Source organism: Canariomyces notabilis (genome assembly GCF_033297395.1).
Source record: "Canariomyces notabilis strain CBS 508.74 unplaced genomic scaffold N656scaffold_8, whole genome shotgun sequence".
NCBI classification, from domain to species: Eukaryota; Fungi; Ascomycota; class Sordariomycetes; order Sordariales; family Chaetomiaceae; genus Canariomyces; species Canariomyces notabilis.
In genome coordinates, this window is record NW_027041830.1 from 121,519 (window position 1) to 149,484 (window position 27,966).

The 27,966-nt window shown below is 55.1% G+C and overlaps 8 protein-coding genes across 8 annotated transcripts; 6 read left to right on the plus strand and 2 right to left on the minus strand.

The window, feature by feature from the left end:
• The first annotated feature begins 660 nt into the window (after positions 1 to 660).
• Positions 661 to 1,616, plus strand: N656DRAFT_778128 (uncharacterized protein). Its single transcript, XM_064814956.1, has 2 exons — positions 661 to 974; positions 1,041 to 1,616. The coding sequence occupies exons 1-2, from the start codon at positions 698 to 700 to the stop codon at positions 1,298 to 1,300; spliced, it is 537 nt and encodes a 178-aa protein (XP_064670929.1). The 5' UTR covers positions 661 to 697; the 3' UTR covers positions 1,301 to 1,616.
• On the minus strand, positions 1,568 to 3,167 carry N656DRAFT_844289 (uncharacterized protein; the record flags this gene model as incomplete). The annotated part of the gene is made up of 2 exons (XM_064819129.1): positions 2,266 to 3,167; positions 1,568 to 2,079 (listed from the first exon to the last, which is right to left on the minus strand). The coding sequence occupies exons 1-2, from the start codon at positions 3,044 to 3,046 to the stop codon at positions 1,568 to 1,570; spliced, it is 1,293 nt and encodes a 430-aa protein (XP_064670930.1). The 5' UTR covers positions 3,047 to 3,167.
• Positions 3,168 to 3,608: 441 nt separating this feature from the next.
• Positions 3,609 to 5,944, plus strand: N656DRAFT_778131 (uncharacterized protein). The gene is made up of 2 exons (XM_064814957.1): positions 3,609 to 5,486; positions 5,583 to 5,944. The coding sequence occupies exons 1-2, from the start codon at positions 3,952 to 3,954 to the stop codon at positions 5,590 to 5,592; spliced, it is 1,545 nt and encodes a 514-aa protein (XP_064670931.1). The 5' UTR covers positions 3,609 to 3,951; the 3' UTR covers positions 5,593 to 5,944.
• Positions 5,945 to 6,360: 416 nt separating this feature from the next.
• On the minus strand, positions 6,361 to 7,521 carry N656DRAFT_676022 (uncharacterized protein; the record flags this gene model as incomplete). Its single annotated transcript, XM_064810482.1, has 1 exon — positions 6,361 to 7,521. A coding segment is annotated over one exon (1,161 nt), but the record flags the coding sequence as incomplete, so codon positions are not given.
• Positions 7,522 to 9,640: 2,119 nt separating this feature from the next.
• N656DRAFT_707734 (apses-domain-containing protein) lies at positions 9,641 to 11,997 on the plus strand (the record flags this gene model as incomplete). Its single annotated transcript, XM_064811453.1, has 3 exons — positions 9,641 to 9,673; positions 9,733 to 9,928; positions 10,007 to 11,997. 3 exons carry the CDS (start codon positions 9,641 to 9,643, stop codon positions 11,995 to 11,997), a joined length of 2,220 nt encoding a protein of 739 aa, XP_064670933.1.
• Positions 11,998 to 17,552: 5,555 nt separating this feature from the next.
• On the plus strand, positions 17,553 to 18,928 carry N656DRAFT_614664 (uncharacterized protein). Its single transcript, XM_064810314.1, has 3 exons — positions 17,553 to 17,840; positions 17,917 to 17,962; positions 18,282 to 18,928. The coding sequence occupies exons 1-3, from the start codon at positions 17,713 to 17,715 to the stop codon at positions 18,660 to 18,662; spliced, it is 555 nt and encodes a 184-aa protein (XP_064670934.1). The 5' UTR covers positions 17,553 to 17,712; the 3' UTR covers positions 18,663 to 18,928.
• A 771-nt stretch (positions 18,929 to 19,699) lies between these two features.
• Positions 19,700 to 20,734, plus strand: N656DRAFT_767713 (uncharacterized protein; the record flags this gene model as incomplete). Its single annotated transcript, XM_064813573.1, has 1 exon — positions 19,700 to 20,734. The coding sequence occupies one exon, from the start codon at positions 19,700 to 19,702 to the stop codon at positions 20,732 to 20,734; it is 1,035 nt and encodes a 344-aa protein (XP_064670935.1).
• A 5,087-nt stretch (positions 20,735 to 25,821) lies between these two features.
• Positions 25,822 to 26,623, plus strand: N656DRAFT_707791 (carbohydrate esterase family 5 protein; the record flags this gene model as incomplete). The annotated part of the gene is made up of 2 exons (XM_064811457.1): positions 25,822 to 26,022; positions 26,120 to 26,623. 2 exons carry the CDS (start codon positions 25,822 to 25,824, stop codon positions 26,621 to 26,623), a joined length of 705 nt encoding a protein of 234 aa, XP_064670936.1.
• Positions 26,624 to 27,966: the final 1,343 nt, after the last annotated feature.

Below are 27,966 nucleotides of genomic sequence, written 5' to 3' on the forward strand. Positions count from 1 at the left end.
CTACCATTCTTTGCCGCTGCCTTGATCACTTCCTCTGTTGCCGATGCGCTCCGAGTCGTCACTTGGCGAGCAGTCGGTGGATGAATCGGGACGACGGGCAGTACTACCGCCATGCGAGCTGCCCGCTTGCACATACCGATTCCTCCTTGCACCCATCATGGTCAACCTAGCTGTGTAACAATGTCGACTTGCATGGGGTGCCGTGATTTGTGATTCGGTTTCGAGCCAGCCGCTGCGGGGCTTGTTAGGAAGGCACAAGGCTGCCACCACACACAGGCACTGGGTTCTCCCTCCAACAACCTCCCACAACCTCCAAACAATACGACCACCATCATTACCAGTTGCTATCCAGACCCAATGGCTGCGAGTAGAAAATGCATCCAAGCTCTCCCAGCACCGTAAGTGCCCTTGTTGGTGGTTCTTTTTGCCTAGAGCTCATTAGCGTTCTTTGTCCTCTTCCTTCACCACTAGCCTGGCAAGACTAGGTACCTGAGGTATAGAGGCTTGCCTTCCAGAGCCTCACTGGCGGTCTCTCTTCTTCCCCAATAGCAGCAATAGAGCTTTGGATCCTACATCAAGCAATATCTCCTTACTGTTGCCCTGCTTCCACCCACCCCGCAACTCTAACAAGCCACCGTCGCTGACAAGGAGCAAATCAAGACAGCGAGGGCTCCTCAAAGACGCTAACCAAAACGAAATGCGGCCTACCGGCGCCATCGGCATCGGCCAGGCCGCCTTTCGGGGTGCTGCCGCTCTCTCTGGGTCGATCGCGTCGGCGGGGAAACACGCTGCAAACGCCGGCAAATATGCCATGGAAAAGGCGGGTGAGGGAGTGAATTGGGTTGCCGAGAACCCCGGTTCTGCTGCTTGCGCCGCCGTCACGGTTGGGGGTCTGGCCGTTGTTGCTGCTCCAGCGATTGCCACGACGCCCATGCTCGCTGCCGTAGGCTTTGGGCCGAGTGGACCTATTGCGGGTTAGTATTTCCTCATCTTCTCCCTCTTGTCGATATAACGATATGCCAATGCCAGTTCTTGGACAGGTTCGATCGCCGCTGGTGTCCAGAGCGCGATAGGAAATGTAGCTGCAGGGAGCGTCTTCGCAACTTGTCAAAGCGCTGCCATGGGGGGAGCTGGCGCTGCGACTCTCGCGTCGGCTGCACAAGGGGTGGGACTGGGTGTAGCTGCTGCTGCGGGAGCGGCGGCGGCGAAACTTGCGAAGGGTACATCGGACGAAGATACGGGTACATCGGAGGAAGATCCGGGCACATCGGACGAAGATACGGAAGGCTCGTGCAATTAAATTGCCGTGCCTTTGATGAGCGCTTGAAGTTAATGCGCAGATAGGAGACTTCGATTTCCCTGGGATGTGGCAACGCATAGATGTGTCTGAAATCATTCGGCCTCCATTGCCCTTGCCTGCCGGGCGGCTGGGCCGCCCACATGAGCTCGGGACCGATGCAGCCTAGGCATTGGTTCGAGGCCATGAGGAGAGGGAAGGGGTTTGCGTCGGGCATTAGGACCGTACCGGTAACGACGAAGACAGACAAGTCTTGCATAAGACGGAGAGTCAACCCTCACCCAAGGTGAAGTGTATATTGGCCGCGCTAAGCCCCCTCTCGGAAATCTGCTCCGTCACCGTATCTACAACGGCCCCCACAATCTCGTCCTCTCGGTCGAGACAGTATTGGACATTGCCCTCCAAGCGCATAATGTCCTCCCGCTGCTCCGAGACGTCTAAATCCAGCCGATCCACCTGGCGATCCACCCGGCCTATTTCCAATCGCAAGGCCGCAAGCTCCGTCTCATACTCATCGATCCGCTTCCGCAGCGCGTGGTTCTCGCTCGATAGGTTGCTGATCTGCACCGCTTGCGCATGGGCGAGTGCCTCCAGAAGCGCCAGACGTTGCAAGACGGAGAGTTCCAGCGTCTGTCCCTTTTCGGGAAGCTGTGGCCTTGGAGGAGAAGCGCGTAAATCGGGCTTCTTCGCCCTGGTAAACTCGCTAGAGGTCGCAACAGCTACAGCGTCGCTGCTGCTACGCCGCCGTTTTCCGTCCCGGGTTTGAGACTCTTGCCACAGAGCTAGATCAGCATGTTAATCGCCGGAATAGAATTGAGAAATAAAGGTAAAGAGAGAAATGAGAAGAAAAAAGGAAGAAAAGAGGAGCTAAATGAGAGAGAGAAATAAAAAAAGAGTAAGAGAAGACAAAGAAGGGAAGAGCTAAGGAAAAGACACAATGTCGAAGGGAATAACAGGGAATGGCTTACCTGATCTCGCGGAGGGGGAGGCTGACGGTCCTACGCAGGCTTCATATGGTGGTGGGATGTCACCATCTCCCTCCCGGTCGCCTTCCCCGTCTCCTTCCCCGCCGCCGTCGGGTGGTGGTGACGTCGTGGGATACACAGGTTCGACATCCCATATCCGTCCTCCCGACCCGCCAAACAACTTGTTCAACTCGGTATACGGCGGCAGCCCTCGCAAGCCACCACCCGTCAGCAGTGCCGACAGACGCTGCAGATGCGTCCGGGGAGCCAGGTTCGCCGGCATGTACAGGACGAGCTGTGTGGCTCGGCTGAGAGACCGGATCGCGTCAAGCACTTGGCCCGACGCGCGGGTCTTCGCCGGCCGCGATGATGCTGTCATGGTGTGGGGAACAACGATCTGGACAAACCCGCTGAGCTTCATCGATAGACTCGCCAGCTGACACTGATACAGCGCCCGGACAGCTTCTGGAGCGTCGACGGCCATGGCGAAGGTGCATGATTGAACACAAGATGGCCGGATATGGATGTGGATAGGCGTGCGGGCCGGGACATTCTTCAGCTTCACCGGGATGTGCAGCCGCAGAAAGACACCAACCGCTGATCCGGTCGCACCGTCATTTGACCTCGCAGAGATGTCGGACTTGAAAATGATCTTTGCATCGGGGGGATCGGGAGCCGTGAGGTAGTGCCTCTCTTCGCCATTCGGACTTGTCTCGTCCCATTCTAGGACAACATGAGTGGTGAGCGATTGAGAGCCGGCGTCATTGGGTGTTGACGACGACATACTTGGCGTTGAGGAGTTCGGTGTCGTCGACCTGGTCCGATCAGCGTCCCTAGCAAGTATCAACGACTTACTGATTTGCAGACACGGATTTTGAAGCACTCAACGATCGCCAACCACACCTTCAAGGCATCAGGGTCAGCGAATGGCGATCTCACTCCTTCTCCTCGAAAACGAGCGAGAAGCGAGGAAATCCCAATTCTCAGTGTCCTGTTCTTCCAAGAGCGGTGTCTCAATGCGACCACGGCCCATGGGTAGAAACAGTAGGTTGACACTGAGCGCGAGGTACTGATCCTTCAAAAGGCGTGGGTGCGACCTGGAGAAGCAACGAGGCATGATTGCCGACACGCGGTGGGCGAGTTGACGTGGTTTTAGTTGAAGTCCAAGGATGGTCTGTGCGTGGGACGAAAATCAGAAGGCTGGTGCTCTGACGCTACGTTTGATTCGCTCGATTAGGCAGCCTTTGCCCCACCAGCCCGTTTGGGTTCGGTCCTAATGAAATAGCGTCAAAACAACCGTCGAAATAGCGGTTTCACTTCTGGTGTTTCCCAGTGACATCAGATTCGGTCACCGCCCCGCCGGTCAACCCTAGACACCGGACTGCAGCTACCTAACGTTAGCAATGATCTTTGGCTCTGCCGTGGCTGAGGTGCGCACCACATGTGAGACCTGCGACAGTCGGTGCGCTGCTTTGGTGCTTTATGCCCGGCCCACGTTTACACAGAACCTGGTTGGCAAATGTAGGTACGCTAAGGTAAGGAGCTGTCCAGCTGCTCCTCGACGCTCTTGTGTGTCCTGCCTGCCTCGCAGCTCTTGCCTCGCTTTCATCCTCGGCTCCGATCCCCGGGTAACGCCTGCGGGTGTCCCAACTCCCCGAAACCGCTGCAATCGAAATACCAACATCCAACATGGCTTCCAACCACCCAATCATCACAATTGATGCCCTCCCGCCTGAGCTCCTGACTCAGGTTTTCAGCTTCTTTGATGTCCCGGCACCGTCGGACACTCGGTTACACGACGAGCCTGAGATAGACATGCTAAAAGCGTCCGACACGCCGCTCAAATATATCTCCCTCGTTAGCAAGCGATGGCGCGCCATTTCCCTGCCTCTCCTCTTCCGTCATGTTGTTTGGGTGCTTGACCGCTGGGATCTGCCACAAACTGCCCCCAGCGAGGCTGAAGACCCGATCGATTCCTTCCCGCTTCTGGCCTTTCTGCGTGCCAGCGACCTTGCTCGGCACGTGGTCTCGTTCACCATGCTTGTTAGCAACAGGATGGAGCCAGTGATAAGGCGAAGGCGTTCACGCCATGGATCACGCTCGTTCAGCGCGTCCGGCATCGAGACCAGGCCACAACCAACAGACGAAGAAATTGATGGGCTTCTCAGGAACTTTCAGTACCAGTTAAGCACTGCAGCTGCTGCTCATAATGAGGACAACAACTGGTTGTGGGACATGCTGTTCTCACTGGTAGACGTGCAAAGATTTACCATCATTGCATCCCCACAGATGTTGGCCAGCCTCCTGTCCTGTATGCTTTTCCTTGGAGATGCAGACAGCTTCTCCCACAGGCACCTCCTGCATATTCTGTCTCTGTCCGTGGATCCCAAGGCAAGGAGAACCAAGACTGAAGGCAAACTTCGAAGCAATTCACCATCCCAGGTTGTGCCCGAACCTCAACCAGCCCCCTCTCACTCGTGCGGCTGCCGGAGGGAAAGGAAGAGAACCCGGAGCAGCCTCTTCACCATCCGGCCTTGGACAAACCTCCTCCTCAACGAAGGCTCGTCAATTCGCGTATACCGCAACTACGAGTACTTCTTCCGCCGCCCGCCATCCATCCTAGGCGCTCTTCTAGGCAGCGAGGAGGCGCCCAACGACGTAGCCCTGATCCCCTCAACCATCCGTTCACTGTCCTACGTCGCCATCTTCCCCCTCACAACCCACTTTTGCAGCATCATCGACAACCTCCCGCCCATCGACCGTCTCTTCGTGCAGCTAGTCCCGCGTAACAATGTGCTGCTCGACCCCGAGGAGATGCGCAACGTGCAGGCCTCGGACCTGTGGATGGAGCGCAACAGTTGCTACAGCCTGCTTCTCCGCAAGCTACTAGCTGACGGCGCTTTTGGGGCTGGGGATGATGATGCTGAGACTGAGAACGCTGGTAATGCGCAAGGAGGGAGCAGTTCGGGTCGTCGTGCTCTCAGCAATTGGCGACGACTGCGGGAGTTTGAGAGCGGAGACGCGGCCGACAAGGAGGCGTGGGAGATGGCGGTGCACTGGATCGAGTCGAGCGGGACCGGGTGGCGCGTGGAGCGCGAAGGCGTGTTTGTCAGGGGCCCTCGGTCGAACCCTACGCCGGGCTCCAATTCAGGAAGCCAGGCGGGCTTGGATGGTGGCACCGCGGACGACGAAGAAGGCGGCCCAAATATGGAGACCGATATCTTGTCAGTAACCCCCGGATCCTTCTCCCCGTGGTAGCTATCGGCCGGTACACCGGGTGCAAGTTGTGATGTCCTAAGGACTGACATGAGCAAAGCAAGCCCGGTCTAGAGCGATTGGCGTTCAAGGGAATTGCGGTGCTGCCCTTCTCTCCGGTTGCCCATGTCTTTGACATTAGACTGTTTGATCATGGTGTTGGCAATCCCCCAACGGACGAGTCCAATGTTTTGTGGTTCAATGACACAATGCCCAACGGCACCCCTAGTCCTTAGACAACGGTTCACCAAGCTTAAAATGGGCCGGGACGGTTGTCCAACATTGGTCATGGCACAGAATGAAGACCCATCTGCGTGGTTCGTAAAATGTGCCACTGTTGTGTGGATCTAATATGTGTCTATATCGCTCTAATGCGCCTTTATCTAATGCAATATCAGTCGCTTGCCGCATGATGGCAGCGCTATCTGTGAAATTTGCTGCTCGCAAGGCCGTCGAGGCAGATGCGGCGGGGGTATCACCTCGAGCCTAACCTCTAACAGCATCTATCCGCTCTTTCTACCCGTGCTGAGAGATATTAGCAAACATCTACAATAGGTACGTATGGCTGCGTCCAGCATTAGCCTCCTCGCCGAGCCAGTTGGGGTGATGCCAAAAACACGCTCAGCTGCGCGCTCAGCTGCAGACCGATCTCGGATGGAATACATGACAGGTCGGGCTTCGCATTGGGTTGGGCTTCCCGTCGGATGGGGACACGCCTTGCTGCAACGGGGAAATTGGTGCACGGTAGCCGTCCGGTCTGGTAACCTTTTCTCCATCCGATATAGATCAGGGCAGCCCACGGAGATTTGGGAGGGGCACGGCAGATGCATGCGATGGACGCCACTAGTCGTCCTCACTGCTGCTCAAGTCGAGCTGCTTCTTGCGCTCCTCCTCGTTCATTTCTTGCCATGTACTCCAGCTGAGCATACCGAACGCTGCAATAATCAGCATTCCACCAAAGATAGCAGCACCGCTAAGGGGCCGGCCCGTCCATATCCAATCGGCGATGGCGACGATGAAGATCGTGAGCAACGCCGCCACGGAGCTGAGGACGGGACTTGTAAGCGAAATGAGAACGAGAAACGAGCCCGAGAACATCATGTTCATGAGCACGCTGATAAACAACAGCCATGCCGTCCGGCCCGTCGGTATCTCAAATGTCTCCCACCCCAAGACATGGAGAATCGGCAGCGGGATCCATAGCACAAACAAGGTGAAGCACCCAATCAGGCTGCCAAAGGTGTTGGCGAAGATGACGCCCCTCGCAGCGCTGGTGCCCTCAGGTGGACAAGCAAACCGCTTGTACAGCACCTCGTAGAGCCCGTAGAGGACCGAGCCAACCCCGATAACGAGGTTACCCATGAACCGCCTGGCCGGATCCAGCCCAACCACTGAGTCGTCGTCTGGAGAAGTCGCCCCGCCATCCCCGTACGCCACGACCAGCACTCCAACAATAGCCACGGCCACCGCCAGCATCTTGTCCAGCCTCAGCCTCTCCTTCAACAACGGCACCGAAAACGCATACGCAAAGAACGCACTGCAGTTGTATATCGCCGTGAGATCACTCGGCGTAGTCATGCTAACCGCAATATACCACGTCAACCCGGCCACCGTCAACGCCAGCGTAACCATCGCCGTCGTCCTGATCAGGTACGGCCAAGGCGAATAATACGCACCCCCCACCCCACCACTTAAAGGCCTACGCTCAACCAAAGCAGCCGTCTGCCTCAGCAAACGCAGGTGACTGCGCCAGAACTGCCGCCACGGCAACCGCGACTCCCGCCCCCGCCGCCATCCCAACACCCGCAGCAGACCCAGCTGCAGCGGCCAGAGGAACACCCATGATCCGTGCGTCAGGTACAGCATGCAGTAGGCCTTGTCCCACCCCAGGTCGTGCTGCACGTACGCTGCTAGCTCGGTTTGTACTGTGAAGGAGACCAGGCTGGTGGCGAGGAAGAAGGCGGCGTATGTGTACTTTTTGCGCGCTTCCAGTCGTGCTGCGGCGTGGACCGAGGCTGCGGGGCTGCGGGATCGGAGTGTGTTCCCCCCGCCGCCACCGATGCCGCCGGTGGTTCGTCGTGGGGGCATGGGCCGGGAGTAGGCGTCGTAGGGCGGTGGAGGGGTTGGGGTCGGTGTGGTGCCGGTGCTGTCTTGGGAGGATCGTGCGGTGGATACGGCTCGCGGGTGGAGGTAGGAGGGTGTTTGCGGGTTGATTGGGGTTGTTGGCGGGAGAGGGCTGCTCCCGCGAAGTGGTTTGCGGCCGCTATCGTCGTCGTCGACGTCGCCGTGGAGAGTGTGCTGGAAGCTGTCGAGGAGGGGCTCGACTGCGCGGGTGTCATTGGGGCGGATCATTGTCGTCTGAAGTTGGGTGGCAATGGGCCAGGGCACGCTTTGCAGGAAAAGCACGTCGATGGAGAATAGGGAACCTTGTTGAGATGGCTCCGTGACAATCGTTCGTCGAGTCACGGGTACCTTCGCCGTTTGTGCTGATTGTGACGTCGCCCTGCATTAAGAAGCCGATGTTTAGACGGGACAAAAAATGAAGTTCACTAGATGCAGCAAAGTTGAGCTGAAGTGATGTGGGCGAAGGCTTTGGTTATTGTAATTCGTGGTTCAACAGGAGTTGAAGGGATTTGGAGTCTCAAACGCAGGGACACAGGAGTCAGGAACACCTCTCTCAAACAAACCCGGGTCCAAGGATTGGCGTCAGCTGCATTGCCGATCTGTGGAGTTCTTCACCAATCAGGGTCCTGCAGTGATCTCCGTGGAACTTCGGGACATTACCCCCTCTCGATGCTCGGGTGCGGGACTCGCGTTTTCTCAAAGTTTCTTGTCCTCTTGCGCCATCGATTGTGCAATCAGCGGGATGCATCAATATGCATCATCATCAATCGTGCCAGGTGGTCCCAGTAGTGGTGCTTATAGAGGGCCGGAAATAGTCACACGCTTATCGTCGAAAGCCGGCAAAGACACATCGAAAACGAATAGCAAATGTTGCCCCGCGGTTGCTCAACCAGGCCAATTCCCCTGACGTTGGCATTGAGTGTTCTTCAGCGACCAGAGCCCCGCGTCTTCCTCAATATGGAAGCTAAATAAATCAGCCGAAGGTCAGGGAAACGCTGATGGTATAGATAAGAATTCAAGAATGCTCCTCTACGCTGCCTTCTAGGTAGTTCCCATTCTCCAAGTGCTGGAGCCACGTTGGAGGATCAAAGGAGCAGTGCTATGGAGTATAGGGGTGAGTAGTTTGACTGCATCTGGGTCACACCTAAGCCCTTGATCATGATGCCGTTCATCCGTTGTATACTTGACAATCAAACTCAGGGAACATATCTTCCCACAACTCGATATGTTTCTGAAGAACATCATGACGTTTCACCTCGCTAGATACTAAATATCAAAAATCCACTCATAGAGCGGAGGTACTCAAAATGCAGTATGTGAAGCGAGGTGAAAGGTGTGCGAAAGGAGAGAACCCTAACCCCTTAGTTAATGGTTTGCAATGGTTCGCTCTACGGAATATTCGTACCACAGACATCTATCAAGATACCTTATTGCTGAGCATTGTATCTCATAAGCCCATTCCATGTTACAGATAGACTACTAGTATCGACAAACATCTAGTACTCAATTCTATCCCATGAAGCTCTCCCATCGATTGTTCGTTTGCTGTACTTCGGTGAGGCGGCTGACCAGGATGTGAACAGTGAAACCGCCCAGGTGGCCATCACGTGGTCCAGAATTCCACTTTAAGGGATTCGCGTAACCGCGTCGCTCTCTCCCCACATCTTAATTCAGCACCGCGTCATTTTCGCGACTCGTCTGCTCATTCTGCCCCGGACCCTGACCGAGCCCATTGGAGGCTGGCAGAGACCTTGGGTAACTTGCTGTACAATACTCCAGAAGTCTGTCCCATCACAAAGTCGTCGTCGGCGTTGTAACTACTTCCCTTTTCCTTCCATACCCCTATCCAGCTTACTTCGGCACTACCGCTAGCGCCAGAAGCGAAGCTTCCGACTGTGCCATTCACCTCGGGCCCCGACCGCACACCCATTTCCACAGGAACATCGAATACAGTTTTGTCAAGAGACCTTGGAGTCTATGAAGTGGGAAAGGGGATGCCATGGCAGGAATCTACAGCGCTACGTATAGCGGTGTAAGTCTTCTACGCTCTGCTACCAGTTTGCAATTAACTAAACGACTTCATCACTTTAGATACCCGTGTATGAATATCAATTCGGCCCCGACCTCAAGGAGCATGTAATGCGCCGCCGCCAGGACGATTGGATCAATGCAACACATATCCTGAAAGCCGCCGGCTTCGACAAGCCCGCCCGGACACGGATTCTCGAGCGCGAAGTGCAAAAGGACATCCACGAGAAGATTCAAGGAGGATACGGGAAATACCAAGGTGCGTGCGTCAATGACGCTTGCTGTGATGTTGTGTTGTGCGACAGGAACCCCCATTGACTAGGCGCTTTGTTCCCAGGGACCTGGATTCCCCTTGAGCATGGAGAGGCACTTGCCCAACGGAACAATGTCTACGACCGTCTACGACCAATTTTTGAGTTCCAGCCAGGCAACGAGAGCCCTCCGCCTGCGCCGAGACACACGAGCAAGCCAAAGGCCCCAAAAGCCAGGCCTGCCGTTCCAAAGTGGGGCAGTAAGTCTCAAGACAGAAAGAGCAGCCTGTCGCAAGCCGCCAACTTCTCACACGGTCCCCAAGGTGCTGCTGTACATGAAGACTACGACAACGGAGACTCTCAGATGCATGAAGACGAGACTCCAGACAACATGACGGTGGCCTCAGCCTCGTACATGGCTGAAGATGACCGCTACGACATGTCCCAGTTCTCAACCGGCCACAGGAAGCGGAAACGCGAGGAGATGTTGCAGGACTTAACTGAGCAGCAGCATGCGATGTATGGCGACGAGCTGCTGGACTATTTCTTGCTCTCTAGAAACGAGCAACCTGCAATTCGCCCAGATCCGCCCACCAACTTCCAGCCAGACTGGCCCATTGACACGGAGCGGCATACGGCGCTGCACTGGGCATCCGCCATGGGCGATGTCGAAGTTATCAAGCAGCTTAAACGGTTCAATGCCAACTTGGCATCGCAGAATATCCGCGGCGAGACGCCCTTTATGCGGTCTGTTAACTTTACCAACTGTTACGAGAAGCAGAGTTTCCCAATGGTCATGAAAGAGCTCTTTAGCACTGTCGACGCTCGCGACTCTTCGGGGTGCACAGTTATCCACCATGCGGCAGTCATGAAGAGCGGGCGGGTCACCAGTCATTCCTGCTCTCGTTATTACCTCGACAACATCCTCAACAAGCTCCAAGAAACACGCTCAGCCGAGGAAGTGCAGCGCTTGATTGACGCCCAAGACAACGACGGCAACACGGCTGTGCATCTTGCTGCCATGCGGGATGCTCGCAAGTGCATACGCGCGCTTCTTGGCCGCGGCGCATCAACCGACATTCCAAACAATGAAGGCGTGAGAGCCGAAGATTTGATCAAGGAGCTCAACGCGTCCAAGAGCAAGGTCGCCCGCGCCGGCCCTCAGCGCTCGTCAAGTCCCTTCGCGCCCGATTCGCAGCGACACAACGCCTTCCGCGATGCCCTCGGCGACTCGGTCGGCAAGGTCCAGACCAGTTTCCACAGCGAGGCAGCCAACACAGTCCACTCGCGCGTCGCTCCGCTGGTCCTCCAAAAATTCCAGGATCTCGCGCAGAGCTATGACGACGAGCTGAAAGAAAAAGACGAGGCGGAAAGAGAGGCGCGCCGCATCCTGCTCAACACGCAAGCCGAGCTGGCCAACCTGCGCGCTCAGATCGCCGACCTCGAATCGCGCATCGAACCCGATGAGGTAGCCGCCAAAGTCGAGGCTGACGCTAAGGCCGCAGCCCAAAAGGTGCTCGCCTACGTAACCCACCAGAACCGCATCGCCGTGCGAGAGGCCGTCAACCGCGAGCTGGCATCCCTGTCCCAGCTGCCCAACGGCGAGGCGGCCGATCAAAATGCCAAAACCAACGGCGACAAAGTTGAGGATGGCAGCAACGACAACAAAACCAAGACCAACAATGAGGACGATGACGAAGACGATGATGGTTCACTCGAAGAGCGCCTCCAACTGGCGGCCGAGCTGCTGGAGCTCCTCGAGGAGCAGCGCGCCGCCGAGAGGGACTACGTCGAGGCCCGCGGCATGCTGGGCACGGGCGAGAAGATCGACAAGTACCGCCACTTGCTGCAGAGCTGTCTGCCGCCTGAGGACCAGGAAATGCTGGATGAGAATCTTGAGGATATGATTAAGATGATGGAGGACGAGGCTGAGGTCTTGGCCATGGCCGAGGCGACGGCGACCGCCACTCATGGTCATGCTCATCATAGGAATGCTGGAGGTGGGGGTCACGGTGTTGTTGGGGGCGGTTCGCGCTCGGGTGAGGGTGAACCGATGGATGTTGCGCCGCCGTCATAGGGGCTGGTGCTGGGCTGGGCCTTGTGGCCGTCTTGTCTATCCTTGGCGGGGTGAGTGGATCATGAGTTGTCACAGGCATGAAGGGGGCCCGCCGGCGTGCGCTTTGCTGTTCTGTGTACGGACGGAGAACATTGGCCTCTGTTTGGGGAGCGGGTGCATCCCACCTTCGCACCCTCCCCCCTTCCTCTTTTCTGATGCGAATGGCCTGGTAGTCCAGAACCCCTTACCATATCCGCGTTGTCAGCATGTGCCGGGCAGTAGTCACGGACAGAGATAACGCGTTGGGAGGCATTTTCGGTCTGTGTGGAATCCTTTTTCTTCTTTCCTCTTTCCTTTTCCCTATCTACACCTTACACCCCGGGCGAGAAGAACCGGTGATCTGATAGGGCTTGGCGTTGCGTATATTGGCCAACCTGCTTGGGCCCTGGGAGCACTTGTGTCATGTCTCTTCCCGGCAGGACGATCCTAGGCCCCCATCCTCATCATGTAAAGTAGCATCCACCTTCGCCTTCTAATGGAGAAGAAAGCATTCTGTCTGATTTGACGGTCTAGACCCTACCTGTCCGCTGTGTCTTGGAAGTCAGGACTGGCTTCGCTACCGTGACAGATTCTTCCGTTACAAGCTCATCGCTCGATGTTCAATCCAATTATCTTCTTGTCGTATCCAGCCCGCTGTGTGGCAGCGGGTCTAAGGGCTGCTCCCTGTTCCAGGTCGATCGCACAAGGAAGAGGACACAGTCAGCTCCGTCCTGTCGAGAACTCGAGAGCCAGCCATCAGCCATCACCTAATCGGCGGTCAAGCTGCTAGGAACCCCCATGAAACCCTCCCTCTCCGTCATCCGGGGTATCTGTGACTAATGCGGGTGAGGATATACGAGCGTGGATGGTGGCACTTGTGTCGACGCCCGACATGATTTGCTGATCGGGTGCCACTCCCGGACCAGCGGTGAATGTAAAGGGGGGCAGGTTTCTTCCTACCCTGTTGTCGAATAGCGCATCAATGCCGTGGTAATGTCTGTTTAAGAACCAGACTATTGGTTCCACTCGTTTACCCCGAGAAACGTGATGGAGATTAGCTTTCCCATGAAGGCACCCTCCCTTCGGGACCGAATTCGCGCGCGGCCAGTTCCCCAGAGGGTGACTTTCAGATGGTGAGAAACGGGCGGCGCCGGTCAGGAGAGGGGATTGAGAGCATCTAAGAGCAGGAAGGGGGGACTGGGACACTTCCCGTCCCCACTATCCTCTGTGGTAAAGCTCACTAAGCCTCTGTCCTGCTGTCTTGCCGTTAGTTCTGGCAACGCGAGGACCATCTCGTATTGAGGTATTGCACCGAGAGAGCATACTCTGAGGCCGCCCAACCAACCAGCGAGCAACTGACTGAGGCCAGGTGCGGCAGCTAAGAGATTTTACCCCCCTAGCACGGTTCCTCATGTCCGACTTGCTGTCCCTCAGACGGAGCGGGCCCTCAAAATCCGTCCGTTGCAGGTTCGGCGACCAGATGACCACCAGTGGAGCTTGGCACAAGCCGAGTTGCGGCTTCACTGGATCGAAGCATCATCGCCACCGCTCCTCGTAGATGAACTGGGCCCACTCGCAGCCGGCCATTGTGCAGATTTTCAGCTGCTTCGACTCCAGAAACTCGGGTCACCCCTGGTGGCTAACCACAGACCCCAAGTTGGCTCGCGTACCCGAGTGGTGGGAACCGGAAGCATGAACTACCAGAAGCTCCGCCCGGCTGACCGCCAGGTTGATCGCCAGGAGAATTGAGGACCAAAGGGGCCGTTTCATGACGTGACCACAGTGTGGCCTCCGGACGGAGGGCCCCAGCCAAAGGTTTTCATGATGCTCAAGGCTCGGCCGCGTGTGCTGGCGGAGAACGGCGACTACAGAACCCGCAGCCGTCCACAGGGTTTCGGTCTGCGTAGCCATTTCTGCCCTGGTCAGCCTCGCCACCTCGCCTCGGAGTGGATCGCTGCCAATGCTTAACTCAGCGCATCAGGTCATCGCGAATTGGAGCCAAATCCGCTTAGCTGGTACCGTGTTGGCCCCCGTGGCCGGGTGCTCCGACGACGAAGGCAATACTCGGTCATCATCAGTTAAGTCCATCAAATATGATGCCGTATCTTGACCATTCACGAAGGCATTATCGTAAGAAGGACCAGCTTTGCCGAGCGGCGCGGCGGCCCTTTCGATGGATTTGAGGCGGTCGCACATCACCAGCGAAGATCGGAGCAATGCAAACAAAATCCTCAATTGGCAAGATGACTAGAAAGAAATGATCAGCTCCAATTATTTGCAAAACACTTCTTACAGCGACCCGCCACGACCATTAAGCGACAAGGGAGCAATTGGCAGAGGATTGAAGTTACAAATAACGTAGGGAACACGAACTTTTTGCGAGTTGGACGTCTGCAGTGGCAATGCCGCGTCGCGGTTGTGGCGCATGGCAATGAGAGCTGAGGACCCGGCGCGGCGAACCAACCAGTGCACCGAAACCGAAGTTTGCCTCAGTAGCGGTCGCCGTTCTTAGCTGCAAATTCGAAGGACGACACGACCCACGATGGTGGAAGGCGGATGAGGATCGCGAAGATCTGTGCTGTGTGCTTCAAGACATCCATGGATGATGGATGGAACTTGAACGAGCCGTCCATGAAAATAGCGGTCAACACTCACCACTGTCGACTTCCTGCAATGGGTTACGGCAGTGAAGTTCAGGACAGGTGTCGTACTGTAATACAGTACAGTACAGTACATACTCCGTTACATACAGTACAAACAATACAGTCTCAGACTGTGCCTGGGCCCACAAGTATCGGGCCGGGACCGCAAAATTACAGTAACACGAAAATTTGCATTTGTGCAGTGAGGACAATGTGCAGTCAGAACCCTATTTCGATAACTAATAGTGCGACATGTGAAAATGAGCATCATTACTTATAGATACCTGACCTTGTGCACTTAGTGGCCGTGTCGTGAGTTTGACAGAATTGGAGGGCAAGACGGATGGGAATCTGGGAATTGAGGAGGCCGGACAGAAAATGGAAAAGGAATTGGTGGCTCGGACCCGCGCAGCCTTGGCAGGTGGGAGTGGGGACACCAGCAAGGTTCCGAGTCGTAGGGCTGAGGAATGACAGCGGGGGGCTCTTGCCGTCAGACTGCCAGTGTCCGAGATCGAACCCATGGTGATCGTCGTGTAACATTCACCTGTCCACACAGATCTCCCCAGGGTCCAGCTGCAGGCGGCTAAAAGACGCGCTGGCATACGTATTGTACTGTACAGTAGGTATTGTACCTTCGTACATATCCGACCTTCCCTCGCTTCCATATCCTTAACCTAAGCTATTGAACATAAGCGCCAGTGTCAGCCGACCAAGCTGATCATGGGGTGGTTGGCGTACAGGCGCCGACATCGCATACAGACAGCCTAGACAGGGCGTGCCGGGTACAAGACATCATGCACGTAACCATGCCGTAGCGCATAGAGGTGAAGCAAGCGGTGGGATGAAGCCTTTTATGGCAGGGCAGCAAGCCGATGTTTTGCTGAAGAGAATCCGTATCTGCTGTAACGTTAATCAGCAGGCCGCGCATTACATAGGCGAACCCAAGCAGGGATAATTCTGCCTCTGTCCGGGCTCCGGCAGGATTTCGGAGCAATGTCAAGATAGGTATCAGTGAAACGGTAATCATTGTGCCTTAGTAATGCGTGCAATACGAAGTACGAAGCTCATCACCGTTATGATAAGGCACTCTGTAATGCATGTTGCCGGCTGGTCCCGTGTGTGGCTGCACCAGTGGCCATGCTTCATCAGCTTTCCAATGCCGGCCGACGGTGGATCGGTCAACCACATTTACCACCAGGAATGCCGGCCTTGATACATATGTTATCTTGCGGTGTAACATGGACGGGATGCCGATAGATTGTTAACTTGTTTCCATGGACGGGCTGTAGGCGTGTCAAGCCAAGCTTGATACCGTCCCCCCCACCCATAGCGTCCATGTGCGCCTAGCATATCTAGCAGCAGGGGCGTCCAGCTTCACGTGGTAGAAGATGAAAGCACAGAGGGGTGGGACTTTTCCTCGTTGACTCGTTTGCGAGTTTACGTTGGCCCATTGGCCTTTGCACTGGTCGGTGTCGTGTTGTTTACTGGGCCAGAAAAACGAAACAGGAATCTCTAAACAACCCAGCCATGCGAAATGAAGACGATAACTCAAGGTACAAATTGCCCGAATGTGACGCGAGGAAGTGACCCGGATGTTCCTACTTCCTCAGCAATTGGTCTGTGCGTGGCTAACCAACCAGGCGGTGCGACACAGAACCCCACCTGCCCATCTGGGTACGCCTCGAATTCCGCCGTTTTTACATTGTCCAGGTTGCGTTCAACTTGGCTTCAGTTGCTTCCTGTTCCAGCTTTCCATCGGTTCCACGTTTGGATATTGATTTCCGCCTAACCCCTGGATATTAGACCGGATACTTCGGTGCAAATTTCGCATTCCTTTTAGGCACCGACCTATCCTTGGGTCTCTCGGTCTCTAGCTGCCTTGCTCGTCTCGGGGTCTGGTAATGTTGCCTTGGCCCGTCGAAATGTCAGCAGCATAAGGTATCCATTTCCGGGCAGCGGGGTAGTGTGACAACGGAAAACTTCATTTCGCCCAAGACCCGAATCCCAGTTGCCAACTTCCAGGTTGGGCTTCTTCCACGTTTGCGACTTTGCGCGAATGTGCGCACTCATTTCGTATCACTAACACCCAAGCAGTTGCACAGCCTTGCGGGAGGCCCATGCGTTCTGCAGCCAGCATTATTTTGCCGACATGCACGGTGATACAATGTCTCAAATCCTGGTGCGCATGTCGCTCGCTGTGGTGGACGCATGTCAACTCGCGACGCCACCAGCGGGTCACGGCCTGATTATCGCGCGGCTGGCTACGGGCGAGGCGCGACCCGCGTCGGTGGATCGGCAGGCAAATCCAGCAAACGGCCGGCAACCAGTGCTGCAGCCTCGGATCGCTCGTGTGCCTCGCTTTTCGATGCCATTCGTGAATGCGCCAGGGCGTCCCTGACCACACACTTTGCATCGTCCAAATTGCCGTCACACCGTGACCGAATTCAGGTGCCCCGCCGAGGCTCCAGACAGCTGAATGACGCGGTGCTCGGCCAGTGCTAGGCTCGATTCGCTCCCTCAAATTATCAATTGCCTTAGGACAGGATTTCACCATGCTATACGGACACTAACACTGTACGTGTACTATTGCGTACGTATCGTACAGCACTTCATACAGTGCGTACAGACAATTTGAAGGAAGGGCGGCCTTTTACTCCTTTTGGATATCAGTCCAAGTAGCCAATTGTGGTAGGTGCCCCTCGGTGTCCCCAGCCCCCAGCCTTTTTCGAGGATATCCGGGATATCCTTGACCGGAGGATGCTAGCTAGCTCGGCGGTATCACGATGGCGCGAGGGGACAGATGCATTCATTGAGCTCGAGGGATCGCTGAGCTTGCTTGTTATGAACAACCACTGATGTTAAGCTACAGTGCACAGATCACGAGCAGCGGTAATTAATGGCTCTCGTTCAGCTGTCCCGCCCCTCCCATCCCGCCAGAAGGCGTGCTGTCTTCAACACGCCTATCCTCGCACCCAACAACCCAACACGAGAGGTGGTTGTGTATTTGGCCCTGGCATCGCGTTAACCCTCATTCGGTGGCGGCTGCATCTATCTGATGCTGATTAGTCGTTCCGAAGTTCACGTTGCCAAGACCTTCCCTGTCATCTCGCATAATTATCACGTACGTATCACCAGGACGCTAAACATTGAGCTCCTCTCCGAAGGATGTCAACCATACCTGAGGTGAGGTTCCAGTCGCTGCTCCCCCACCTGCCCAGCAGGGCAGAGACAAGCTCATGGAGCGCTAACCCCACTGCAGCCGCCGCTTTGGACCAGTGCCTGCGTACAGTACTTACAGTAGATTCGTAAGTTACAGTATGTAGTATGACATACAGTACCTGGCCAGGGATACTAGTGTTACAAGAACATCGTCGTGTGCTGACGGCGCAGCAGCCAACCTAAGGACGGCGGAGATTGGTAGGATTTTATGACATTCCTGTCCGAGGTGTCCCCCGTACACAAGTACGTACTCTACGCTGGGCAAGGCCCATTGGCAAGACGTTAACGTTGACCTTACATATCCCAGTTCACTACCATGGCACTTGAGATACTGTGTGGAAAGGCCAGGTTATTACAGCAGGTGCATGCTCATCCCCGTGCCCCGCTAACGTTAGTCTCGGACAGCGGGCTTACTGGGATTGGCTGCTCTGCATTCGGAATTGCGTCCCAACAGAGCTGACTTCCAAGCTGAGGAGGGGTCCTCGAATCTCGTCTCGGCCTAATTTGTCTTTGAGGAGCAACCTAGTGTCAACAGCATCAGCCCTTCCGCTCGGCTCGGGCAGTTCTCGATCCGATCTCTCAACTTTGGCGTTGTCTAAATACCAGATTCCCTGTCCTTCCCCGCGAAATTCGGCACCATGGCCGTACACGCTCGATTGCCGCATCCAACAGCAACAGGGGCAACTGCCATGTATAAGTCCTGGGTGTCTCCCACTCACCCTGGTCTCCAAAGTTCCTAACGCAATATTGCTACCGAGCCGTCATAACTTCCATATATGTCTTTAGGGTTCGCCGAAGAGCCAAATACAATACCGATACATATCTGTGCGACTGGGGGCCGTCAGGATCAAGAGCGTGCCTATCGCAATATTCCACTCACTCCAGCCGTTGTGTAAGTCAGGACTTCCTTTCCGAGCCCCCTTATCCTATTGGGCAATGAACGTCAATCCACTCTTGCCGGCTCAGTCGGACTCTGGCTCTTTGGCGCCGACACAGACTGCCTACGATAAAGCCTCGAGTATCAGGCCCGCGGTTTGATGATATCGACGGTGTCTTGTTACAACCTGGATCCTGTTCCCCCTCAACAAGCCTCAAGGTTTGTTCTTGGAGAGGGTGAGAAGTGGCCTAACCTGGGTTTCAAGATTTCTCTGTGCGAGCCATCTGACAGCCGCTCCTACTCCCCAAGTGGAACCTGGCCAGTGGCCCCTTGCCCTGAAAGCCAGGACAGCCCCAATATCCGTGCCACCATCCGACTCATCCCAGTTGCCTGAACCGCTACCATATAGTGCCGGCCACCCACCAAGACCCGGGCTTTCAGCGGGCAGGGCACCCGCGTCGGCCCCCGAAGCAGCGGCAATTGTTATCCAAATCTGCGAGAACCCATTGCGCAGATGCCAGCCCTCGGCCCCCCCAACAACGCCGCCTCGGGGACGCCTACTTGGAATCATTATCACCTAAGAGGTGCGAGCACGCATATCTATCTCGCATTTGCTGGCATTGCCGTCTTGGTTGTTGTTCGCTACTTCTTCACACAATCACGCTCGTCGCAACGCCTTGTGTCGAGGGCTCCCGCCTCCGTCACAAGGGATATAATTAAGAGCAAGCCACATCAGTGTTCAGCAGGACACCCCCCGCCGCACTATCGCAGCAGACCGGATTGGGTAGTGCGCTCTATCCAGACGAGGGAGTTGCAAAGATTGGAGCCCAACTCTGGATTCGAACCCTGGCATGAGCCAAATCGGCCAGTCTGGTCAACGCAGCTCGGACTACCACCCCTTTGCTGTAATCTACGTCAGCATAGCCCGTTCGGTGGACTACACAAAATGGATGGCGTTGAGGGCGATGAACTTTCGGTCCATCACCTCGACTCAGCGTCAGCGGCATCACGTGCCGTCAGCACCAAGGCTTTCGGCGCCCGGCATGACCCCTCAGTCAGTCCTGTGAGAGCAACAGCGTGGAGAGGGCGCCTTGCGTCCCGCCCCTCATCTAGGGCCTCTTTCGTGGGGCGTTTTGGTGGCAGCTCTGGCGGCATTGACAGCCAAACAATCGACGGGGAGGGAATAGGGTCATTGGGAGGGCTCACCGGGCCGGCCGGCGGTATCGAGGGAATGACGTTGGAAGACCATGCAGGAACTGCGAGTTCACGGTTCGGGGACGGTGACGGCGAAGTCTACCCATGGCCGGACCAAGACGCTTGCTCCCCGGACACGAGCTTCGCAACGCCCAGGCACTTCTCCCGCCCTCCCCTGCCGCCGCCCTTGACACCGCCGAGATTTGACAGCATGTCATACCCATTTGAAGATCGCCGCCGGAGCTACGCAGTCTCAATCCCCCCGGAGCTCGATACCAGCTTCATCCACCAACCAAACCCGGAATACTTTGCCACTTCAACCTCCACCGATGCCCACGGCTCGAGCAGTCCACAAAGCTCTCCAATGGATGCGGCCATTCCACGACGACGGTCGTACACAAAAAGTGTGCCCATCGGGATTCCCATGCCCAGCACTACCTCGGCCTCATCAACGGAAACCACCATCTCCGGCGGCGGAAACGCCAGCAGCAGCACTTTCTCCTTCTCCCCTTCAAGTTACCCGCCCACCTCTCCGCTCCTGCCGCCCCCGCCTCCGCCAGAGTACCAGTTCGTGGGCGGGCCGGGCGGGCCGGGGGTACTGCTCTCCCAGGAGGAAATCGATCTCCACGGCGAGATCATCTCGGTGGTAGACGGCGCTGGCCACGGCTGGAAACGCCACACGCGCGTCTATGGCGGAGGTGTCTGCCTTGCCTGTCTAGCCGCCGATGGTGAAGGTGGTGACGGCGGGTTTTACGGTGACAAGGTTCCACTTGAGGACAGGCGGTAGATTTCCGCCTCCAGGCAGCCCGAGGAGGTTGGATTTGGGTTGTGGGGCACCCCTGCGTCTGTTCTGGGGAGAGCAACTGCACGGTTCGCAGGGGCGTTATCTGGCCCGCATCTCCCATAGACTCAAAGGCCGGGACTGCGGGGCCGCGATTCTGCTCTTGTGCGCTGGGAGGTTGTCGTTCCTCGGCTGGGGCTTGCATATGGCTTGCTACTGTGGCTCGATACGACGTTGTCGCGCATTACCAAAGGGTGGCTGTTGCTGAGTCTCTTGGTTGGAGGTTTAATAAGGGGCTGGGAGGAGAGGCTGCTTGGTACAGGTACTAACCATGTACGGCTTGGACATACTCGGTATGGCCCGCGTCGATCATAAATTGTACATTAGAGCCAGAGCTTCACTCAGCCCGGGCAGTGTGGGGTGGTGGGCTCTGGGCGGCACCCGGCTACGACTGTTATGACTTTTTACCTTTTAACTTTGGTTCCCGTTGCTCTCGTTTTCACATATCTGCTTGATATCTGTTGGACTTGACTTGCCGGAGTGTGTCTTCAACTCACAGTCATGCATTGGTGGCACCACATCTTGATATGCGTTCGTACGACGGCATGAGTTGGTCGTTTGGGGGCCTGAGATACCACGGGATTTTTGATGAAGTGCAGCATCGAGGTGCATCATGGGATACTTCTTGTAGCACGTTGGATTGGGGGTTCAGCTCTGCTTTAGCAGCATCATACTGCCTCATATCATGGCATACCACCTCCGAGACATGATCTTTGGTGAGTGTGTTAGTCAGTTTACAGGGTCTGAAGCTCCTTTTACACGGGAATTTCCGTCTAACTACCTACCTACCCACATACCACGATACCGGATTTTCTAGAGCTTAGAATGTTCGAAGGGCATGACCATTCAATGCCTGACAACCTGTAGGCGCATTGATAGGTATGCTCAAAACACCGGAAAGAGGCTGGTTCACATGCATAACGTAGGTATACTGCCTTCCCATATATTGAATCAGGCGGAGTCAGCCGCACTCTAACGTCAACTTGTTTTTGTCAATGTCGGGGCTAGCAGTTGGGCCATCACCCGAAGGATGATCCAGAGCCAAGCCAGGATTTGCGAAGATCCATGCAACCCAAATCCCGGAGCCGTACATACCCGTGACATTAACCGTCAGTAGGGCTGGAAAACTGGATCTGCAGGTTATGGTAGGGCTGGGTTTTCGTACTTGTGCCATGGTGTCACGGCGCACTTATGCACCAAGGAGGCAACTGACTCGGCCCAGGCCAGTGAGAGGGAAAGGGGCAGGGGAAAACATGAAAGGTGATCATTGGACATTGGGGGCCGTCCGGGAGAATTGCTAAGCCTAAATTCTCACGTCATCTGCGCCGCGAGATCGCTGCCAGCAGCTCGCTACACCAGTCCTACCTTGAGTTCATTCAGCGAGGAACATACCTCAGGAAATCGAACCTGAAGCTGAGATTTTTCTGTATTTGGGAGCTGAGACGGATCGAAGGTCCATGTATCTGTCATAGCCAGTACTCAGTAGTACTGTACTACTGTCTTCTACTAGCATAGCACACCACTTGCCGAGCAGTATGGGAATTCGTACCGTACCTAACATATCTGAATCAATCTGGTCCGGTAAACAAGGCATTAAGGGGTCAGCATGATGGGGTAATTACTAAGTAATATTCGGGACATAGTATAGAAAGCGCAACAACACATTTTGCTTACTAGCACCAGAACCTGAACACGGCGAAGGACTCGATCCCTCCAGTGTAGCCGGGTTCTCCGCCCCAGGTGAAGCAGAGCAATACACATGACAACCCGTGGGAGTACAATCCAATTGGATTCACTATCACTACCTGCTTGGATAGTACGAGTATCAGCAGCACCCCGCCCTGCTGTGTTACAGACAGTGCTGTTATTATGGTTCTCACATAATACACCATCGATCGCGAACAGGGGGTGGATGACATGAGGTGAGATGCTGACATGCGAGATAGGCCTTCCCTGAATATTACGGGGTCCGGGCACGGATACACCAGGGGAACAACTTCAAGGTTCAGCGTGAGGGTTCCATAGTAAAGAGGTGTACCACCGAAAAACACAGGTAAGCTAGGTTGTCACCGGCCGTCTGCTGAGTGCCTTCCGTCCCAAGCACAAGCCTAACAGCGGTACTTCCCCATTGAAAGGGGATGTAAGGTGGGAGAGTAAGCAATGATATCAGAAGTTCCCGCTACAACACGGCTAGGTGAGAACAGGCGTAAATCAATTCAAGATTGTCGACAGCGTTATGCAATCCCATACGGGAATGTGGTCACGTTAACGTGATGATACAAGATCCATACATCGAACCTCGGCTACCCTATATGCCCGGGCCACCTACCCTATACCGCGACAGCCTACCCTACATGAAAGATTGTCTATGGAGATGGTGTATTAGAGCACCGCATGATAATGGCAGACACCCCCTTCCCTGGTAGCAGGCTATACACATGATGAAGGATCTGTTCAACTTGGTGTCCAGAGTTCGACACGCCACATGAGCAAGTCTGAGCAACCCGGCACGTGTAGCTACCAGACAAGTTAAGGTGCGTAAGACCTGATTGAGACTAAAGTAAGCCTCTCGAGCATGGGGGATGGACTAGACGCCATCTGGGGTAGCTCACAGAGTCACAGAGTCATCCTTACTGCTGTCCGCCGCGCCGCAGGATGAAGCTGGCCATGGGCTCTACTTTTCTAGCATGGTCAGGGGCTCTGAGTCTCATGTAGCAAAATTACAAAGGGTAAAAATGGGGGTAAAGAAGCACAATAAGTGGTGAAGAACATGGTCATGGGGTACGAGATTGGCTGTACTCAGCCTTGAGTACGTACCTACTTAGGTACTTAGTTACCTCAAGGATCTAGGAGACAGCCCGAGGATATTTCAGGTAGATACGTGACAACAAGTAGATCCCTGCTCCTAAAAGTACTATACCTCAATCGACCCTGTGACAGTACTGGCTTGTGATCTCTGCCCCTGAATCTTAACAGTAACTACTAGGTTGACTCGAGGCTGATGGCGAGGACTTGGTCATGATTTGACTGCAGCAGCTGTTCATAAAAATCAGTCAGTATTTAGCGCAAACCCAATCCGTATGAAGTTATTATTGCGCGCCGACAACAGATATGTCGCCGACTCGCTGCGCTCCGGTCAGTTTGGCAGGGCGGATTCAGGGGTTCGGACGGAGTCGGCCCATGCTCTATCTATTTACGGCCTAGGTAAATTTGTTCTCGGCATCTGTGGAATTGTGGCAGCTCCACCAAGATCGGCGATCTTGGCTCGTGGATTAGAAATCTCGGGACGAATATAGGGCCCAAGCCTGGACCCAAGTCCGGGCTCACGGGACCTGCGATGGCGGCATCTGATTGACCCGATCCAAACTTGCGAGCTTGCCAAGGTCCGTTCCAGCTCCGGTAGTTCACGTTGTATCCACCAGAGCGCCGGCGCTATTTCTGATCAGGACCAAACTCCGGATCGGCACGGGCCCAAGCTGCAATTTGGCCCCGCAGGCATCCTAAAGGTTTGTTTGTAAAAGGGACTCTCCTTTTTGAACCTTTCAGTTTAACACTGTATGTATGTATTTGTACATACAATACCAGACGATACCTGGCTTGAGTGGTGTGTTGTAGACGGACGGCTACTGATGTGATGTATTTACCGTGTATGTATCCGTATAGGGGTCTAGGGATGGTCTGGGACAGATAACCTTTCTTTTCAACGCTCAATACGAACTTTTGAGACAACTTTCGAGCATCGAGCGAAATCAGCCCAACAGCAGCATCCGTACCCCGTTTCAGGAAGCGCACTCCGTGGCGTAGCTCGACGATCATCATATCCATGGAGGTGCTTGATCAGTTTCAGTGGGCTCGGCAACCCCACTCGCAAGGAGATCTGATTCGAGGGAGATCAGATTCTGGAAGACGGCGCCCCTCTCACCTTGGTACGCTTCAAACAACGTACTCCAATGCAGACAGAACATACCTCCGTCTCTGTTGAGCCTCGGCTGTCGCAAGCTTGGTGTGCAAATGGAATTATGGAAGACTCACCAATGCAACGGTAATCTTTCAAGAGCTGCACCCCGCAAAGCCACTCGCCTTGTCGAATGCGGGGAGGGCTTGAGTGCGTTGGCTCACTGCAACGGGACTGCATGTGTATCGCTACCACCTGCCGTACTTACCGTGGGATCGCTCGGGATTGCTGACCAGGATTCCCCAGATCGTGCCGCCGTACCTGCCGCAGACTGCCGGAACGGGGCTGGCGTCTGGGTTGGGTAGGGTGGACGATGTCCTGGACTCTTGTTCCCTTCGACTCCCTTCCACCGGGTTCAGCCCGAGATCCGAGGCACCGTGGATTAGAGCCAAAAGCTGACTGCTTTTTAAACCTCCAGGTCGCGCTCAGTTGACGATCCTTCGATGGCGCTTGACCCCAAAAGGGGGTGTTTTGCGATGCCTCGGCACTTGGTGTAGATTCGAGTTGCTTATGGGAGTGAGGCTGCTACACTACTAGCCGCGAAGGAGGTGGGGTGGTCTGGAGCATCACTGGCACCATTGTCTTCGAGTTCAGAGTCCCTTTGACAATGAACTTGGATGCAGTCGAGGGTTAAAAATTTAACCTGGATGGTACTGAAAGCCCAGCGAGGTACCCCAGCTGGTCATAGAGTTGACAGCATGTTGACATGTTCTTGCATTAGCGCCGTCCTTACCTGCATCGGACTTGGAAGTCAACATAGAGCTTGACCGTAATGTCAGAGACCCCGGCCTCTCCCTGCTAGATGCATTCCGACGGGGTATGCCCAGGACTCTGGCGTGTTTCCTCATGGGGAAAACACGACCACGAACTGGACTTCGCGAGGGGTCTCCAGAGACACCTCTGCGGCCTCAACTCCAGGTATAAGTAAAGGTTGATCCTCCCTCGACGACAATCGTGTCTCCCACCAGCTCACCCAGCCCAGCCCAAGCCTCCAGTCGCGGTCCCAAGTTCTAGCCCCAGCTCAGGAAGCCCTCTACAACTTGTGCAAACAACCCCTCGTCCCGACCAATCCGCAAACATGAAGTTCCTCTCGCTTCTCGCTGCCGCCAGCTTGGCCGTTGCTCTGCCGGCTCCCAACCCCATTGAGCTCGAGGTCGCTGCCGAGATCGAAGCCCGCCAGCTGACCTCGACCCGCAACGACCTGGAACGCGGCAGCTCGTCCAACTGCCCCAGGGCCATCTTCATCTTTGCCCGCGGCTCTACCGAGGCCGGCAACATGGTATGTAAACACATTACAACACCCCCCAAGTACCCAGCCCCCCCCCTCCCCTACACTTCATAACCCCAACTTTTACTGACCACATACCACACGGCAGGGTCTCTCCGTCGGCCCCAACGTCGCCCGCGTGCTCGAGCGCAACTACCCTAACAACATTTGGATCCAGGGCGTGGGCGGGGGTTACACCGCCGGACTAGGCGAGAACGCTTTGCCGGCAGGGACCAGCCGGGCCGCCATCAACGAGGCCAAGCGGCTTTTCCAGCTCGCACAGACGAAATGCCCCCAATCGGCCGTCGTCGCGGGCGGGTACAGCCAGGGCACGGCCGTGGTCGGCAACGCGCTCACCGAGCTGGCCGGAACCGCCACGCAGGAGCAGGTCAAGGGTGTGGTCCTGTTTGGATACACCAAGAATGCGCAGAATAATGGGCGGATCCCGAATTATCCCACGGATAGGACCAAGGTGTTCTGCAATACGGGGGATTTGGTGTGTACCGGGTCGTTGATTGTCGCTGCGCCGCATTTTGGGTACACGGCGGATTCGCTTGGGCCGGCGCCGGAGTTCCTGAAGAGCAAGATCGATGCTGCCGCTGTGGCTGCGTAGATGGGGAGCCTGATGAAGTGCGCGAGGGACATGGGTCATGGAGGGTATGGTTGAGAGGCTGGGACTCGGAGGATGTTGAATTGTTGATGGTTATCATGACTCTCTGTTTCAAGATGTTATGATCTTCAAGTTGGGTGGGACTATGCTGAGCAGGTCACCGGATACATTACGACCTTTAGTATGATATTCAGCAGCTGGCAGATGCTAGCATCGGATTCGTGGTACATAGTTCTCTTCAGGCTGGAGTCCCTGGTAGCGGACTCTATCTCTTATATCTATAGCTTCAATTTGAACAAAGGCTGGCCAGCCACGCAATGAATCGACTTTCAAACTGCATTCCGTGTTGATGGTGCAGAGCTTTGTTACTTACCTACTAGCTATCATGCGACGATTCGTCGACATCCACGAATACCTACTTAGTTGGAATTCTGGGTTCAGTCAAGAATGGAAGGTAACCAGAGCTGAATGACAACACAAGTGAAGAATAATGAGACATAGCCAAAGCATACTGATTCTATCTTGAATAATACCCTACCATGCCCCGTCTTTGTTGGGGGCCAACACGTTGCTAAGGTACATTAAGTAGAAAGGAGGGGAAGAGTTTGGGCACGCAGCCGCCAAGCGCTCCTTTATTGCAACGACGCCCTGCGCCTACATCAATTACTTGCATTCGGAGCCCGACATGCGCCGGACCGACTTGATGCTTACTTGTAGAAAATCTTTCTCTCCGTATTTGAGGCTGCGGTAGACTTGCTCAATATATGGAAGAAAGATAGTCCTCATGGGTCGCTTACATACCAACACTCAGCGGCCTTCCTCCTTCAAGTGATTCTTACTGCATTGCTAGACAGACTCTAACCACCAAAACCTGGATACGTTGAGTGGCAAGGTGACTCTGAGATGCAACTGTCTATGCTATGCGGCGGCTTCCGATATTTCGATCGGTCTAGGCCGCGATGGCAGCAATATAATACACCGATAGACATTCAATATCCTGTAATACTCTGCCGACAATGACGTAGAGCAGGCAAGCAATCTATTGTTTGGTTACAGTCTCAATGGGGCAGTTGAGAAGCTCCTCAGTAGTCGGGCGGCTAGCCCCTATCGCACATCTCAGTCCTTACTACCTCCCCTTACAAACACTCACTGCATTATCGGCAAGGGAAAGGAGACTATCTGAGCTCATGAGCGGATGTAGTCGCAAGCCCACGTGTTTACCTGGCTTCTATACGGATGTTTGTGGGTACTGTTTACTCAGGAGACAATGTCAACATGCCAGTAAAGTTGCTGCCAGGAGTTCGAGATGCGGAACTGGCACTCCCTCTTAGCCAAGAGAACCTTGC